Source organism: Paroedura picta, chromosome 3 (assembly GCF_049243985.1).
Source record: "Paroedura picta isolate Pp20150507F chromosome 3, Ppicta_v3.0, whole genome shotgun sequence".
In the NCBI taxonomy this organism is placed as follows: domain Eukaryota; kingdom Metazoa; phylum Chordata; class Lepidosauria; order Squamata; family Gekkonidae; genus Paroedura; species Paroedura picta.
This window is the reverse complement of record NC_135371.1, coordinates 131,923,519-131,939,370: the sequence shown is the minus strand read 5'-3', so window position 1 is coordinate 131,939,370 and position 15,852 is coordinate 131,923,519. Positions and strand designations below refer to the sequence as shown.

At 47.1% G+C, this 15,852-nt stretch overlaps 1 protein-coding gene across 3 annotated transcripts in view; it reads right to left on the bottom strand.

The window, feature by feature from the left end:
* Positions 1-1,916: 1,916 nt before the first annotated feature.
* FDXR (ferredoxin reductase) overlaps positions 1,917-15,852 on the bottom strand; it is a 33,118-nt gene continuing 19,182 nt past the window's right edge. For all 3 annotated transcript variants that reach the window (XM_077327884.1, XM_077327885.1, XM_077327887.1), the window contains 7 exons: positions 15,274-15,375; positions 11,726-11,833; positions 10,342-10,426; positions 5,848-6,047; positions 5,121-5,292; positions 4,356-4,529; positions 1,917-2,871 (listed from right to left, as the gene is read on the bottom strand). In XM_077327884.1, the coding sequence (XP_077183999.1) occupies positions 2,741-2,871; positions 4,356-4,529; positions 5,121-5,292; positions 5,848-6,047; positions 10,342-10,426; positions 11,726-11,833; positions 15,274-15,375 (972 nt within the window). In that variant the 3' untranslated portion in view covers positions 1,917-2,740. The remainder of the gene's footprint in view (positions 2,872-4,355; positions 4,530-5,120; positions 5,293-5,847; positions 6,048-10,341; positions 10,427-11,725; positions 11,834-15,273; positions 15,376-15,852) is intronic.

Here is a 15,852-nt window from a genome sequence, read left to right as displayed (position 1 = left end):
AAACCTCTCTGAAGCAAACACAGGGGCTTAAAGGACATGCATCAGTTGTTCATATGTCACGGGTTTGCTAGAGGAAATGGTGGCATTCTACTTGTGTAGCAACCACATCTGAGTGGTATAGTGAGAGCCAGCTTGGTGTAGTGGCAGACTCTAAACTGGAGAACTGGGCTTGATTCCCCATTCCTCTATATGCAGCCAGCTGGGTGACCTTGGGTTAGTCACAGTTCTCTTAGCTGTTCTCACAGATCAGTGTTCTTAGAGATGTTCTCACAGAGCAGTTCTCTCAGCCCCACCTGCCTGATTTGGTGTTTGTTGTGAAGAAGAGGGAGGGAAAGATTCTGTAAGCCATTTTAAGACTTCTTTGGGTAGTGAAAAGCAGGGTATAAAAACCAGCTCTTCTCAAGTCAAGCCATCTAGCACTCTATTTTAGCCCTGGCAAGGAGACTGGAGGAGAGTGTTGCATACACACACGTGTAAGAGCGCTGATTTCCTTGGTGGTCTCTCCTTCAAGTACTAACCAGGACCAACCCTGTAGATCATGCTAGCCTCAGCCATCCAAGACAGGCCTAAACAAAAAGGAGAAAATATCCTAACTGAAGTCAGGACCCCCCCCCCCAAAAAAAAAGAAGAAAAAGGGGGGGGTCAAAATAAGGAAAATGTGCTCAAGCCTCTGTAGGGTAAAATGTGTTGTAAAATTGAATATTAATATTTATTAAAATTAAAAACCCAAGGCTTAAAATATAGTTTCTTTAAAATCCAAGTGTATATTCATAATAATGCCACAACTGACCGGATATGTTTCCGCATCACTGTCTTTATCAATGGTCAGGCATAAAAAAAAGCATAAATAAAACAAATCTGTTACACAATATATTTCTGATAGGGGCTTGGAGGGGGAGCTGATTTTATGGCTTAAGTGCCATTCAGCGCTTAACACCCACTTAGGGCGGCTGTCCCGCACCGAGTGCCTCCTCCTCCAACCAGCTTGCCTGTCTGTCCAGCGGCCAGCCAATCACCTTCCACCCCCCACCCCCTCCTCCTTCCACTTCCCTCCGAGGCTCGGAGGCTGCAGATCCTTGCTGCGTGAAAGCTGCCCCTGCCGGTGAGTTCCCCACCAGCTGCCTGCAGCCTTCCCAGGTCCTGGGGGGAGGGGGGGCGTCCACAGAGTTCTTCCACCCCACCCCCCACCCCAATCTAGTGCTTGTTGTCTTCCTGAATGTAATGGGCTTGGCCCATAGTAAATAAAGCATAAATAAATATCCTGCTTTATTTATGCCTGACCATTGATAAAGGCAGTGATGCTGAAACGCATCTGGTCAGTGGAGGCATTAGTATGAATGTACACTTGGATTTTAATAAGGCTATACTTTAATCCTTTAGACGACTTTTCACCTTACAGAGGCTTGAGCACATTTTCCCTATTTTGACCATCCAGGACAGGGCCTGGAAAGAGGCTGTAAGGAAGCAAAGCACAGCAACAACCAAGGCAGGCTTCCCTATCCTCCTGCTGTGTTCAGCCCACTGGAATCGACCTTCATCCACTCCCCGTCTGGCGGCAGAGTGCCTTCATCATGACAGAAAAGTTACTAATGCATCCTCTGCTGTCCTGCTGGATGAGAACAAGGATTGCAAATGTGGCTTCCTTTTAGTTCATTTAAATGCTTGATGAACTCTGAGACTTCTAAAAGATACGACCCAGGAATCCAATGGCAATGTCCGGCAGAGCTTTCTTCTGTGGCCTGCCTCCAGAGCAAACTAATTAATCAGGCATGCATGTTCCTTTGCGAAGAGCTGCCCTGCATTTCCTAGCTCTTTGCAGTGCTGCCACAGCAGGTCACCCAACCAGCATTAAGGCCAAAGCACGCACACACACTCCTCCCCGATAAGGCAATGAATTCCTAGGCTGCCAACCCAGGTTGACCTTCTGTTTGAGGAAGAGCTTTATTTTCAGAAGATTATACAAATGTCTTCTGCTGCAATCTGACATCAAAGTTACAGGAAATCAGGGAGGTGGAAAAATTGAGTTTCAGGCGGAAGGAAAAAAAGACCAGGGATATTCTCTTTGCTGTCTGGTACATCCCCATGATTGAACTTCCCTGTTTATGCATCCTCTCAGACTTTCCTTAAGTTTGGCTTTCCTGTCATGCCCAGCATGTTTGAAGCAGGTTAAAAATGGAGTGTTCTGCACATTTTTAGGGAGAGCGTTCTATGGAAGTTTGCCTTCTCTCTGAAGAACCGTGAAAACTTGCTCAAGAAAGAGATGAGGTCCAGTTTTGCCTTTCCCAAACGATTCATATAAGCCCAATACTTTAAAAAATGGAGATAGGCAAAATAATACAAAAGAGATAAAAAAGGAACACAGGCAGTAATGAAGGCACTGTTTACCTATGCCTAAAAAGATACTTAAGATGCACTTATTGTGTCCAAGAAAAAGGGTCCAGTGAATCATTAAAGCAATTCTGGAAGAGGGAGGAATACGGTACTGCTTGCCTAGAACTGCAGAATCCAACTAGCATCCACTGAGGAGTAACTTGCAGGAAGGTGGCCAAGGCTGTGATTGAGCAGTGCTGCCTACAGTGGCAACAAGCTTTTAACCAATTCACATCCCTCAGAAATCCAGAACCAGCCCAGTCTCAGGGTCTCTAGGACATGTGCAGGCTGAGGGGTAATTCAGCCTTCTGTAGAGATGAGACAGGGACACAGCAGGAATGTGGCAGTTCCCACAGCACAGATGCCCAGGTCAGCGATTGATCAGTTCGAGCATCTCCTGTGGATCCACTATCTTCTCTCGAGGCTTCCCGGCCAGCTTGCCTCTTCCGATTTCGGCAGCATCAATCTCCTCCCAATCTGAGAAGGAAACTGGACGAATCCCTGGCAGAGCAGAACAAATGACAACATACAGAATGAATCAACCTGCTCCCTTAAAGTACAGAAATTGCATCCCTATAGAAACTACTAAAGCCTACTTTGCCTTCTACAAAAAGGCCTCTGCAGAATCAGATGGTCAGCTAAAGGCCTACTTTGCATGTCGGTGGCTACAGTGACTCAAGAATGTGGCTAAAATGGATTTAGTTGCATCTTGGAAGACACAACACTTTTTGGTGCTTAGGCACTGAAGCACCATAGGTTCACTCAAAAATGAAGCCATGGCTTAGAGGGAACTAGTGTGCATGCACCATATAAAAGCAACTGGGCTTTTTATGCATTCCCAGGGAGACAGAGAAGAGTCACTATCAAAATGATCAAAACTCAACAATTTTTCACATTCTGACAGTGATATTTCACATACAAAAAAGTGCATATTCATGCTGCCCTTTCCTATGTTTCATACACTGGAAAAATATCAAGACTCCAGATTCCTCTTAGGATAACCCTTTTTTTAATACTTCAAGTCTCTGGAAAGTGCTAACTATAACATCACTTGTCTCATAGCTTTAGCAGCCTGGACCATTTCACCTATAATTTTCTGCACAAACATGACTGCCATTTAGTAAACCATTACATGGAGAAAATAAACGAGGTATATTCTGCAGCAAAAATTGGGGGAAGGACCATGGCTCTGTGGTGGAGCATCTGCCCTGCATGCAGGAGGTGACATGAAAGACCACTGCCTGAGTCTTTGAAGAGCCCTGCCAACCAGAGTAAACCATGCTAAGCAAGTTGGACCGACAGTTTGGCTCCGTATAAACACACCCAACTAATTCTCCACCAATAGAGAGAACAAAGCCCTCCTCAAAGCATGTTGCTGATGATTTTGCAAAGCAAGGTGGACACTTCAGTAATTGAATGACTACGCTAGGTTCTATTCAGCCTGGAAGAAGAGAGTAGAACTGAGTGCTTGGGATGTTTATGACAAGAATGCTCATTACAAGGAGAACAAAAAAACCCAAAAGAAGGTAGATTGTGGGTATTCTCAGGGATACAAAAAGAGAGAGGGAGTGAGAGGGAGAACGTGACATGAATTAATTTTCTTTATGAGCCGCCTCAGTAACACAACATGTAAACTAATTAAATTAATTAAAAATCACGATCAAGCATGAAGGACAAAGTGACTCACAATCTAATAACAGGTATCTTAGAAGAGCAGTGTGAAGACAAACCCAATTCCCAGGCACATATAACTTTAAAAAAAAAACCTAGAATGCCAAAACCATAGTGTTATTTTGGAAGGTTGAATCGTGAGGTTTATTTCTCCGATGACCTTGGATTGGCAGGATCTTCGTACCCCTTAGGTAGGCACAATGAATGACAGGAGATCTGCCACAGTTGCCAACACAGCACCAGTGAAAATCCATCAGCCAGCCAAGTCAGCTGCCTTAGTACGTGGCTGAGATGTGTTTCCCACATACACTCACCTCGAGACTGAAGCAGGCTTCTCACCAATGGAGAGCCTTCCTTGGCCTTTGAAACGTCCAGAGCGCCAGACTGCAAGTCCTCCAGCACGGACTGAGCGGTGTCAAAGCTGTCATTCATGGTAGTGAGGATGACGCCTACGGGCCCCCGCTTGACCCAGCCACTGCAGTAGAGACCTGCAAAGTGTTACAGACCACCAGGTAGCTTAGTCGAGAAAATACCACATCTTTCTGCAAGGATGGATGCAATTCTTTAGCTTTAACGCAGCCAAGCAAAAAACAAGATCCTATAGTGCTTCTTATAAGGCCGCGTGCCTGTTGCTGACCTGAGAAAAACCTTTGCTCAGGGACAAATATCATATCCAATCTAGTATTCACCCAGTTGGTCCAAAACAGCTTTAAGTTGCAGCAAAACAGTAACTAATTTTTGCGCCTCTCAGCAGTCCAAACAGTCCACATCATTCTAGCCACTCACTCTTATTTATCCAGTACGTTTTTATTCGACCCTTCCTCCAGTCATCCCAGGTTGAGATATGTAGCACTGCTCTTCCCACTTTAGCCTCAGAACATGATAAAGGAACTGAGCACACAAGGCTGGTCCGAGATGACCATGCCAGAGCAAGGCCAGAAGGGGATTCAAACTCAGGTCTTCCCAGTCGACATCCAGCAGTCCACATGGCACGGGCTCTTCCAAGCAGCCTGGCAAAGCACACCCTCCTTCCACCACACAGGACTCTCTATTGCACATACGGCTCGAGCCATACCGACCTGGGGCACCAAGGACTCTTCCCAGATCATTTGGGACAATCCCTTGCTTGGAATCGAAGGGCACAGCTGGGTCAATTGGGAGGCTCTTGTAACCGATGCTGCTGAGGATCAGCCCACCCAGCAGGTCCTCAACTTCTCCGGTGGGAACTGCCTTGGCTGTTTCTCCAGAGCCCTGCATAGACCAGAAGCAGAAACAAAGAAGAGCAAGGTGAGGCAGGTACCTTGGTTGGGGAACGGTAGCCCTGTGGACACCTATGGACCCTTCATCAGAGCCTGGATGGGGGGCCACAGACCCCCAGAGCCCCATGCAAGTTCCTCCAAGAGCACTCAAAGAAGAACAGCTGAAAGTAGAGTAAAGAAATAGCAAAACAACCGGACAGCAGAAGCAGCATGACCTTGGTTTTAGCTCCTTCATTTTCAAGGCAGCCCCAGCACATGCTGGGCCCTCTTGTCACAGTTATCAATGCCAATAAAGGAGGCTTTTCATATCATGGTGCGGAGAGTGGCTCCTTGGGGAGACATAGTGCTGGCTTGCTGAGAAGCTGCCATTTTGGCTCAGAGACCGCAGGCAGTTACATTGGTGGTTCTAATTAGACTGGGAGAATAAAGCTGTCTTTAGCTTAATGCGGAAGAGTTCCTGGGGGGATCTCCAAAACTAAAAGGCTGCATCAAGCTTCAGGCAGCAGAGGAAAGGGGGAGGGTGGGGAGAGCTTTTTGGAGCTCCTACTTTCAACCTGGTGACAGCCATCCGGATTCCTCTTGCACGCTTTCCATCAGTGGCAGGCAACACTTCCAGTGGGCTGCGTAAGAACTTCAGGCTCCACTCTCTAGATGCTGAAGCCCAACGGCCGGCCACTTCCTCCCCGGGCTCATCCAAGGCCGTTTTGGCCATCAGCTCAGTCAGCCGTCTCCTAGGCCTGGGAACATCTGGAAATTAAAACAGCACTGCAGAAGAACACAGTGGGCCCACCAGATAAGAGTTTAAACAGTCTTATTTTGGACAGAAGGTTACATAGAGAGAAAGACAAATCTCACCTGACACATACCAATAAGGCAAAACAATTTTGTTAGGATTGTGAAAACTATCAGGATTTGAAAGTCACAATCAGGTCAATGGTACTGAAAGGTCCAGGAAAGGTCACAAGTCAGGGCAACCAAAATGGCTTCAAGATGGGAAGAAAAATGACTGAAGCGGATCTAAATGCAAGAGGAGAGGACCAAATATACCTTCCTTGGAGGAAGGATGGGATAAAAATGTAAGGCTGACATAATTTTCTTGAGCTTCTTCACAACTGTAGCGTTCAAAAAGTCAGAATAACTCTTTCCAGCAAAGAAACATTGACTGATTCCCTGATCCAACCACTCACTGCCCTTTCTCTCTCTCTCACTCCCTCACTCTCTCTCACACACACAGTGCAATAAGTCAAAAAGATGCATGCTCTTCTCTCCCACTCCTACCAGACGCATTCTTCAACTACTGACTGGACACTTAACCAATGTAGTCTGTGAAGACCCACTTTGTGGAAGGTAGAACCATGGCTCAGGAGTAAAAAATTGGCTTTGCATTAAGAAGGTGTCTGGTAGGAATGGGCACAAACTGGGAAAATGTGGTTTGGTTCAACCAAACCACAAACTGAACCAAGAGACTGATTTGCAAATGGTGCTGTTTGTGGACCCCAAAACCGAGTTCAAAGCGGCCACAGTCCCTTCAAATGGGGGTTGCCAAAAGCTGGTGGAAAAGTGCAGCTGTTTTTTGGACCATCTTCTGCACAAGACAATTCAGAATAACCACTCAAGACTGCATAAGACAGTCTGAAACAGCTGAGCAGCAGAGAATGCCTCCCCACCACTCAGCTGTTTTTGTGGTTTTCGCAGGGAACAGAAAGCAGGGGTTTAAAGACACCCCATGTCCCCTTAACCCCCTGCTTTCTGCTTCATCCATGAACCACCACAATCTGCCATGAACTGCTTTAAAGATTCATGGAAGTTTGTGACAATGAACTTGACACAAACTTATCTTGGCAAACCATGAACAGGACAAAATTTGTGACAAATTTTGCTCTGTGGTTGGGTTCATGCCCACCCCTAGTCTCCGGTTCAATCCACAGGATCTCCAGTAGATCAGACGGTACATCACATGAAAGATCTCTACCTGAGACCCTGGAGAGCTGCTGCCACACAGAGCAGATAAGACTTCCCTCGACAGACCTACCATCTGACTCGGTATAAGGCAGTTTCATGTGTCTGCTAAAACTACTTGTAATTTTAAGAAGAGAAATCCTGTGTGTCTGAACTTTTAAGCTGGTCAAGCTAAACCCACTCTCATCAGCTCAGGCCCTGCACTATACTTTTTTTTGGGGGGGGGGGATTGCAATTACCTCAAATCCCATCAGAGTAGCTGTATCGATGTTCTAAAAACCAGCTGAGATAAAGCAGCCGTCTAAACATAGTATTTATTCCCCCACCGAATGGTTAACCTTGCAGTCTCATCCACTTAGCATCATAAAAACCCACCTCTGAGCACACTGCAACTCTATTGCCACAAATCCCTCTGCTCTCTCTCTCTCTCTCTTTTTGTGGGTGAGGGAATTTCAGCACTCTGCACTCAGGCTACGCAGGGAGCAGCCCCCTAGGAAAGGGCAGCCACACTCCGGCTGTCTGGAGCAGCCTCTGCGAGTCTTTGGCCCTCAGCCATCTCAAGGTTAGACAGCTGCTGCTTCGGCTCATTGCCCTGTGGAGCGCTGCAGTTCATCCCAGCAGCAAGCAGCAAGCCAGTCCGTTTATTAGCAGAGATTGTCCATCAGAAACAAAGGCAAACTACAGAGAGATGTCTAGCTTGTTAACAGCACCATGAACTAAATCTCTTCCCATTCTAAGGATAGCTGTATCATGGCCAAGTCGTGTACCATCTGGTGGCGGGGCTAGGGGAGAATGGGTGCAAGCTCTCGCAAGCTATTAAAAAGAGCAACACCAGATCTACAAAGTAGTCAGTGCCCAACCACATTATTATTGTTACCATTGTTGTATTCTAGTTTATTGGCAAAACTAGAATACCGCCCTGAGCTTCGGGGAGGGCGGTACATACATTCAACAAAATAAACAAATAAAATAAATAAATAATACATAAGTATCAACAGGTTTCAGCCATCTAAAACCAATGAGGGATCCCAAGCTCCTACTTCAAGGACAGGGGGATACGAATGAGAAGAGAGTCAGACTGAGCAAACGTGTGCTCCTCCTGTTCCTTGCTGCTTGCTCACGGCACCACCTCATGCCCTGTACTTTCAATGGAACAGACGATTTGTTTCACTTACTGTGAATCTTCCTTCTCTGCGGTCCGAAAGCGGGGCAATCCCGACCATTGAGAATTACCTCCTCCTCCTCCTCCTTGTAGGCAGGGTCACAAACTCCTGTGATTCCACTAGAGGAGGTGCTTCTCCCACCTGCCCAAGTCCAGTTCAGACACAGTACCACTGGAGAAAACTAAGCACTTCTCCCCTAACACTTAACACCATGCTGGAGCTAACTTCCAGTGATGGAGAAAACCAGAAATCTGTTACACTGAAAACTGCAAAACCTTCACACTGTAGAACCTTTACAAATACAGCAGACAAAAGCAAAACCTCCTTCCAAATAAAGGGATAGTTGTGCTGTAGACCAGTGGTCCCCAAACTTTTTATCACTGGGGACCACTCACCGGGGTCCACTCAACGCCTTTTACTGAGGCCCGGTGTGGGGGGAGTAGTTTACTCCTCTACTCTCAACCACTGCCCTAGCACTCTCTGATCGCTATGGTAATGTTTAAATATCCCTTCAAAATAAGATACAGACATGCCACAACAATGAAGTGTGTTGTAAAGGGCAGGGGGGGATGAAGTAAAGGGCTGGGGGGGAGGGAGAAGGCGTCCTTCGGGGCCCACCTCCAATTAGTCGAAGGACCACATATGGTCCGCAGCCCACAGGTTGGGGATCGCTACTGTAGACTAATCCAGCCCCAGAAGTCAATAATCCCAAGAACCAAAATACCCAAGGTATGTGTGGAGGGGAATGGACTGCCCCACCTTTGGGTCACAGTGAAGAAAGGTTCACCATAAGTGAAACAAATCTTCCATTCTCCGGAGGTCCTCTGCAGGGCATTCCTGACCACTGGGACATAACAAAGCAGTACGTCCTTGGGAGGTGTGATCCCGGCTCATAGACTGAGACAGCCTGCCTCAAAAAACCCTCTACTTTCAAAAGTTGTCTTGGCAGAGGTCATCTTATCAATTCCATAGTGCACTGAGTGTCTGCTCTACCAAACATTTCCAAAAAGGAAAGGACCTATATGCCGCTGAGATGGCTGTTCCTATTACAGAATGGTGGTCACTCATCTCCAGGGACTCCCTCCCCCCACAGCCTTGTAGGCCAAAAGATGCAACCTCTGATGCAACCACTAATGGTGGATGTAAAGATATTATTTTCCAAAGAAGAACCTCTAAAGGAAACCAACACAGTCCAACTAATGTACAGATGTGGTCCCATTCATATAAGAACACAGTAAAACAATGCCATTCTCTTGAAGGAGCACCTCTCAGTCTGATGCAAGGAAGCAGCACACGCCAAGGGAGCCCCCCCCCCCCCCACTGGCCGATGAAAATGCTGGTTGTCTCTGTGATTCAGTCTCCCATAGCTTTTGTTTTAGTATTTTAAATGGCGCACCAGGTGAGTGCGGTAAAGCAGTCAAATGAAATTATTACTCAGTTTCACCCTCGGTCTACCAATCACACCTTTCCTTCCTCAGGGTAGGGTGGTATATAAATACAAAAATAAATATAATCAATGAATGCTTAATAAAACCACCAGCTGCCTCATAAGGCTGCCCAGGGCCAATAGCCATGTCTCATGCAGCTCTCCCGCACCCACACTCATTTTGGCCTCTAGTACAATCTGGGCTTTTTTACCATAATGGAGGGAAAAGTATTCTTCAGTACAAGTTACGTTGATCCAAAGACTTAAGTTTATAGCAAGGCCTATCCCCCCCCACTCCCGAATATGCCTCTGAACATGTGCAGAGTTTTATAACATGCATTCCCCTTCTTAGAAAATGCAGGCAGCTCTTGCATTCCTAGGATTAGGAAAAGGACTTTTTTTTTGGGGGGGGGGGTCAGGGAACAACTTTTCAAAGGGCTGAAAACCCAGGATTCCCCCCTGCCCTAGAAATGAGCCACTGGTTAATCCTCACCTTTGACAACATCTCCAAGGCCTTTGAAGTCTGTAGGATCCAGAAAAGGTCTGGCGCTAGGAAGGTTGATCATCTCCCGCAGCTCCTGAGGTTTTCCGAAAGAGACACATTTCACTTTCCTACTTCAGACATGTGGATTTCAGAAATCCATGCAATGCTAGGAGGCTATTCTTTTGACAGCCAGTGCTTGGTTTGGACTTGGAGAACCCAGGCAGAAATGTCAAAAAAGGTTGTTTGCAAAAAAAAAAAAAAAGGGTGGGGGGGGGGGTAAAATGACCCAACAAATGTCATTCTGAATGACGGCGCATCCAAATGCCAGACTTCCCATGCTCTCAATCTGGCACCTGTCTACCAAACTGAAAGGCAGCCTTTTAAACAACCTCATGACATCAAATGCATCAGATATGCCCCGCCACCCCCCCCCCCCATATGAATGGGCCAAGGAAGACCAACCTGGAAGACCAACACAGGCCCTGTCAACACAGGGGGGCTTTCCGCACCGGGATCCTTGTAGCAAATTGTTTGCTGAACGAAAAATCGCCATTTAAAATAGTGCAATTCGTCATTATGCATACCTGACTTTGTAGTGGAATCCAATTGCGTTTTGTATCGTTTCCCACAAGTCTCAGCAAAAATCGCTAGAAAGGAAGCGCTATTGCCGAGCTCATCCCGCCCCTGGCTGTCAAGCAGCCAATGGGCAGCCGCTAGCATGCTCCCAAACAGCCCCTTTCCCTTTAAGAAAGGTTTTTAAAAAAAAAAAACACACCCATTGCAACGAATATGTGTTGATTCGTTGCAACGGAGAGACCCATCAGCTGGCAGGTGTGTTTGAGCTGTCGTTTCATCGTTGCCACGCTCCCCCCAAGTGAAAAAAAAAATCCCCCCCCCCCCTCACGGGCCCAATTTTTGGCCAAAAACAGTGTAAAAAATAAAGGGAAAATACATCAGCAAATGGGCTTCTCTGTTGTTTGTGCTTAGTGACTAAACAGCTCTGGGGAGGGACTGAAGCCGGGGAAGCCTCTAAACAGGCTTGCTGGTGGGTTGAACTTCGCTCGCTCGGAGAAAAAAAAATGGCGATTACTTCGCCGGAAGATCAGAGGAGAGAGCCAGGGGGAGGGACTTTGTAGAAACCACAACAATGGTAACGCACAGAACTTTCCCGCTAGTGTTGCAGATTGGTTGCAGGAGTGTAGCGCTTTCCGGAGGGTGAATCCACTTTGGGGGATTTCCCTGAAAGCGCTACAAGGAAGCGCTTTTTGCGGATCGGTTTCAGGTGTGTGGCAGATTGTCAACGACGTTGTGCATAATGGCAAATCAGTAGCGTTTTCAATTGGCAACCATTGTGCGATTTTGAAGGCGTGCGAAAAGCCCCAGGGTTTCTCACCTTTATGGTGAAAGCCACCTGGAGAGGCCCCCTCCTCCCCACAAGGCACACCCGCCTCACTTTGCTGCGGGCCAGGACTGCCAGTGAGTCTTCCGTGATGTCAGTTTTCTAGGCAAAGGAAACAACAGTAAGGCAGGGGAGTAGAGCCAGTGGTGGATAGGAGACATTCACACTCTCCATCAGCTCTCCTATTCACATTAACCTTCATTGACACAAAGTCCTTTACGCAGATCATGCTTCAGTGCTGCATTTATTGAAGACATCTGCCTGTCTTTTGGCCAATGCTATCACATTGCTGCATCACCACCTCTTGGTTCATCTCTATTCAGTGATATCCTGTGAAGATAACAGTGCAGGAAGTTCTGTCTGGAATCTGTACTTCACCTTACCTGCTATTTTTCATACACAGAAGCCAAACTCCACCCCCACCCCCCAAAAATGCCCTTACTCAGCTACACAGCATGCTCATGAGTAACCTCTGGCTATTGTTTGCAAAGTTGTCAGAATGCAGACCAGCTCATTCCCTGATTGCCAACCATTAAGCATCTTGCAAGAGAAAAGATTTCCCATTTACACCTGCACGTGCTATCCAAAAATGATGCTATATATGTCCTCCCACCCTGGCATCTCATAAAAATGAGAACTAGTCTTCAGAAAGTAAGGAGTCTTCATGTTTCAGAGCGTCTGGGTTTTGTACAGTCCACTGCATTACTGCCCTGTCTCTCATCCCCAAAACACCCACACCTGCCTGCATGACCTCTTATTGCCCATGTATTACAATGGAAGCCTGGGGATGGCCACACGGGGGAGGGGTGGGACAGTTCCAGCAGGCAGCAACAATAGGGCTTCCAACTCCTACCTCACCACTAAGAAAAGGAGAAATTGAAAGATCAGCTATGAGACCTACTGGCCCCTTTCATATCACCATTCAGAGAGCCAGTGTGACAATGTAGTTAAGAGCGGTGCCCTCTAATCTGGAAAATCAGGTTTGATTCCCTGCTTCTCTACATGCAGCCAGCTGGGTGACCAGCCCCAACTACCTCACAGAGTATCTATTGTGGGAAGAGGAAAGGTAAGGCGATTGTATGCCGCTTTGAGACTCCTTCTGGTAGTAAAAAGCAGGATACAAAAAACAGCTCTTCATTCCAACCAGGATGTTATCTGTTGTTGGCCCAGTTCTGACTCCAGCAATACAGGAATGGAGGTTTCATACAGCAATTTCAGTCCATTAATGAGCTGTCTTTGAAGTGATCTGGCTATTTCAAATAATACCATGCTTTCCCCTTCCTCCTTTTTCCACTGCATGATTTTCCTTGAACAATTTTTAAAATGTTCTCAATTGAGCACTGTAGAGCTAAACCAATATGGCACTGAGATACACTGACCTTGTGGCTGTGACATGGATACAGGAGGAGAGAAGTGGCTCATTGGGCAGCAGGTAAGATTCTCTTGGCAACAAGTTACTTACCAGTCCATCGGGCCTGGCTACTAATGGACTGCAAGGACATCTGCTACAGACGCCTTTGTTTAGCAATTTCTGTACCAGCCATGAACACCCACTGCCCAACGAACTAGCCCTCCCCTCTCCATGGAACAACAGCCACTCTCTCCATGCCTCTCTGTGGTGCCACTGTGGCACTGAAGTGCTGTACTGGTCGAGTGCTGTGGCAGAAAGCTGAGGAAGACTGCACAGGGGGAAAGGGTGGGAGCAAAAGCACAGTGCCACTGGAAGCACCATAAACGTTTTAAACTGCACCCTACAGTGATTCAGAAGTGCAAAGAAGAGGCGAAAACCGGAAGAAAGCTGTTCACTAAACCAGTGGTCCCCAACCTTTTTATCATCGGGGACCACTCAACGCCTTTTACTGAGGCCTGGGGGGGGGGTAGTTTACTCCTCTACTCTCAACCACTGCCCTAACGCTCTCTGATCGCTATGGTAATGTTTAAACATCCCTTCAAAATAAGATACAGACATGCCACAACAATGAACATAAGGAACATTTTATTTTCATGGAAATTTTAACTCATGCCAATGACAAATGAATGGGAATTCTGAGCTTGTTTCTCTGCAACGAGATAGTCCCATCTGGGAGTGATGGGAGACAATGACACCCGAAGTCTGTTGTAAAGGGCTGGGGGGGATGAAGTAAAGGGCCGGGGGGGGGGGGAGTCATCCTTCGGGGTCCACCTCCAATTAGTCGACGGACCACATGTGTTCCGCAGCCCACAGGTTGGGGATCGCTACACTAAACCACCCAAATGGCTAAACCACCCAAACAGCTTTGTATGAAAATTTAAATAAAACCCGATTGTCATTCCCTGCCATTTCATTTCACTGTTTTACCAGTCACACTGTCTCTTGTCCCTAGCTGAAGAAACTCCATTTTAGTCAGTGTTTCATCACTGGACTTAATCCAGTGAGCTAGAAATGCCAATCGCTGAAGCTGGTGAGGGGAATCGATAAGACTCAAAGTTACTTATTTCCCTGAGACAGATCCGAGAAAGAATGGATACTGCCCCCTTGTGTTCAGTTTAGATAATTAACATGGCTCCAGAACATAAATCATGTAAAGTAAAACAATGCCATGTTCCAACAACCTAGAGCAGGGGTAGTCAAACTGCATTTGCTGGCAGGGGGCTCATGGGAATTGTAGTCCATGGACATCTGGAGGGCCGCAGTTTGACCACCACTGACCTAGAGGCACCTGTAAGGTGGCAAGGCCAAAGCCCTCAGCCTTCACCTCCCCCAAAGAGCACATTCCATATGTTTAGTTTTGCAATGGGTCTTCCTTCCGTTCATACACGAGAGAAACATAGACCTTCACAAGGGTAACCTCCCGATTCAACAGCTCGTTGTTGCTCTGCGAGAAGATGCCCAGCTACCCAACAGGGACCAAGTGGGAAGGAAACAGCTCTGAAAACACAGACTGCTCTGCCTTTGCTAAGGGGGGATAGAAAGAAGAGGAAAGATGAGTCCCTGTCTCTAAGGAGAACCACAGATTAAAGCTTTTATCTTCAGTGGCTGCAGGCCGATAAAAGCCAGAACTCAAGTATTTAGTGTGTTTAAAAAGCAGCAGAATATGAATCAAAAGTTATCTGTTTTGACAGTGATAGAGTGTCAGTCCAAGCTCCGTGGATTTAAGGGAGAATGCTTCACTTCCTGCAGAGTCTCAGAAAATGAGAGGAGGGATTTTCCTCACATCCCATTTCTTGCCTCCGTGGTAAAGCAGGGACTTGTGTTAAGCGCACACAGCGATACATTGCCCTGATCCTATCTGTTCCTCCAATTATGCTCCCACCCACGCCCACCCCTTTAGGTGGCAGATGCCGGATTACATCCTCCCCACAGAGCTAAGCAGCAGGACAGCTCTTATCGGCCAGGCGAGAAGCCAAGAGGCTTGCTGCGGACATGGAGCTGCTTTAATTAGAGGCTGTGTCCCGCTTTACCTCTGCACAAGAGTCCTTCTTTAATCTAAAGGGGATTTCTGAGAGTTTTGCACAGTAGCTTACACATCCTGCATTTTACCTGTAGTTTGTTCTGGACTCACCCTAAGAATTTCAAGAGGCGACAAGAGGATCCGTGCAACGTCCAGGGCCACATTCCCATGTCCGAGGACCACCGCTGTCTCACTGCTCAGGTCTGGCTTGAGCTACGGGGGTAGAGAGATGCTTCACCACCACCACCACCACCACCACTCCAGCTATCCCTCAGCCTACTGCAGGAGCACCCAAGCTTTTAATCAAGGAAACCCAACATAGAATTTTTGAAAGGTTCCCACACCAAGTGGCCAGAAAGTTAGGCCTCCAGGACAACACTCAGGGCCGCTCCACAGCAGACTATTTCCCCCCAATGCATGTCTCTTCTGGACAGCAGAATCAAATGTATGTGCCAAAAGCACATACCTGCTTTGCCACAGATTCAGGCACCGGATATGCCTGGCTTCCCTGAAGTCACATCATGGGAAGCATCCTTCAGTAATGCTCAAGGCTATAAATTGATTTAACTGGCCTCAAGCAAAGGGGACCGGTGTGCTAATTGCTGCTGTGGAGCAGCCCAAACACCCCAAGCCAACTCTGTGGGGAGCGTCCTCTCTGCTTGACCAGCAGGGTGTGCTGGCCAGATTGGT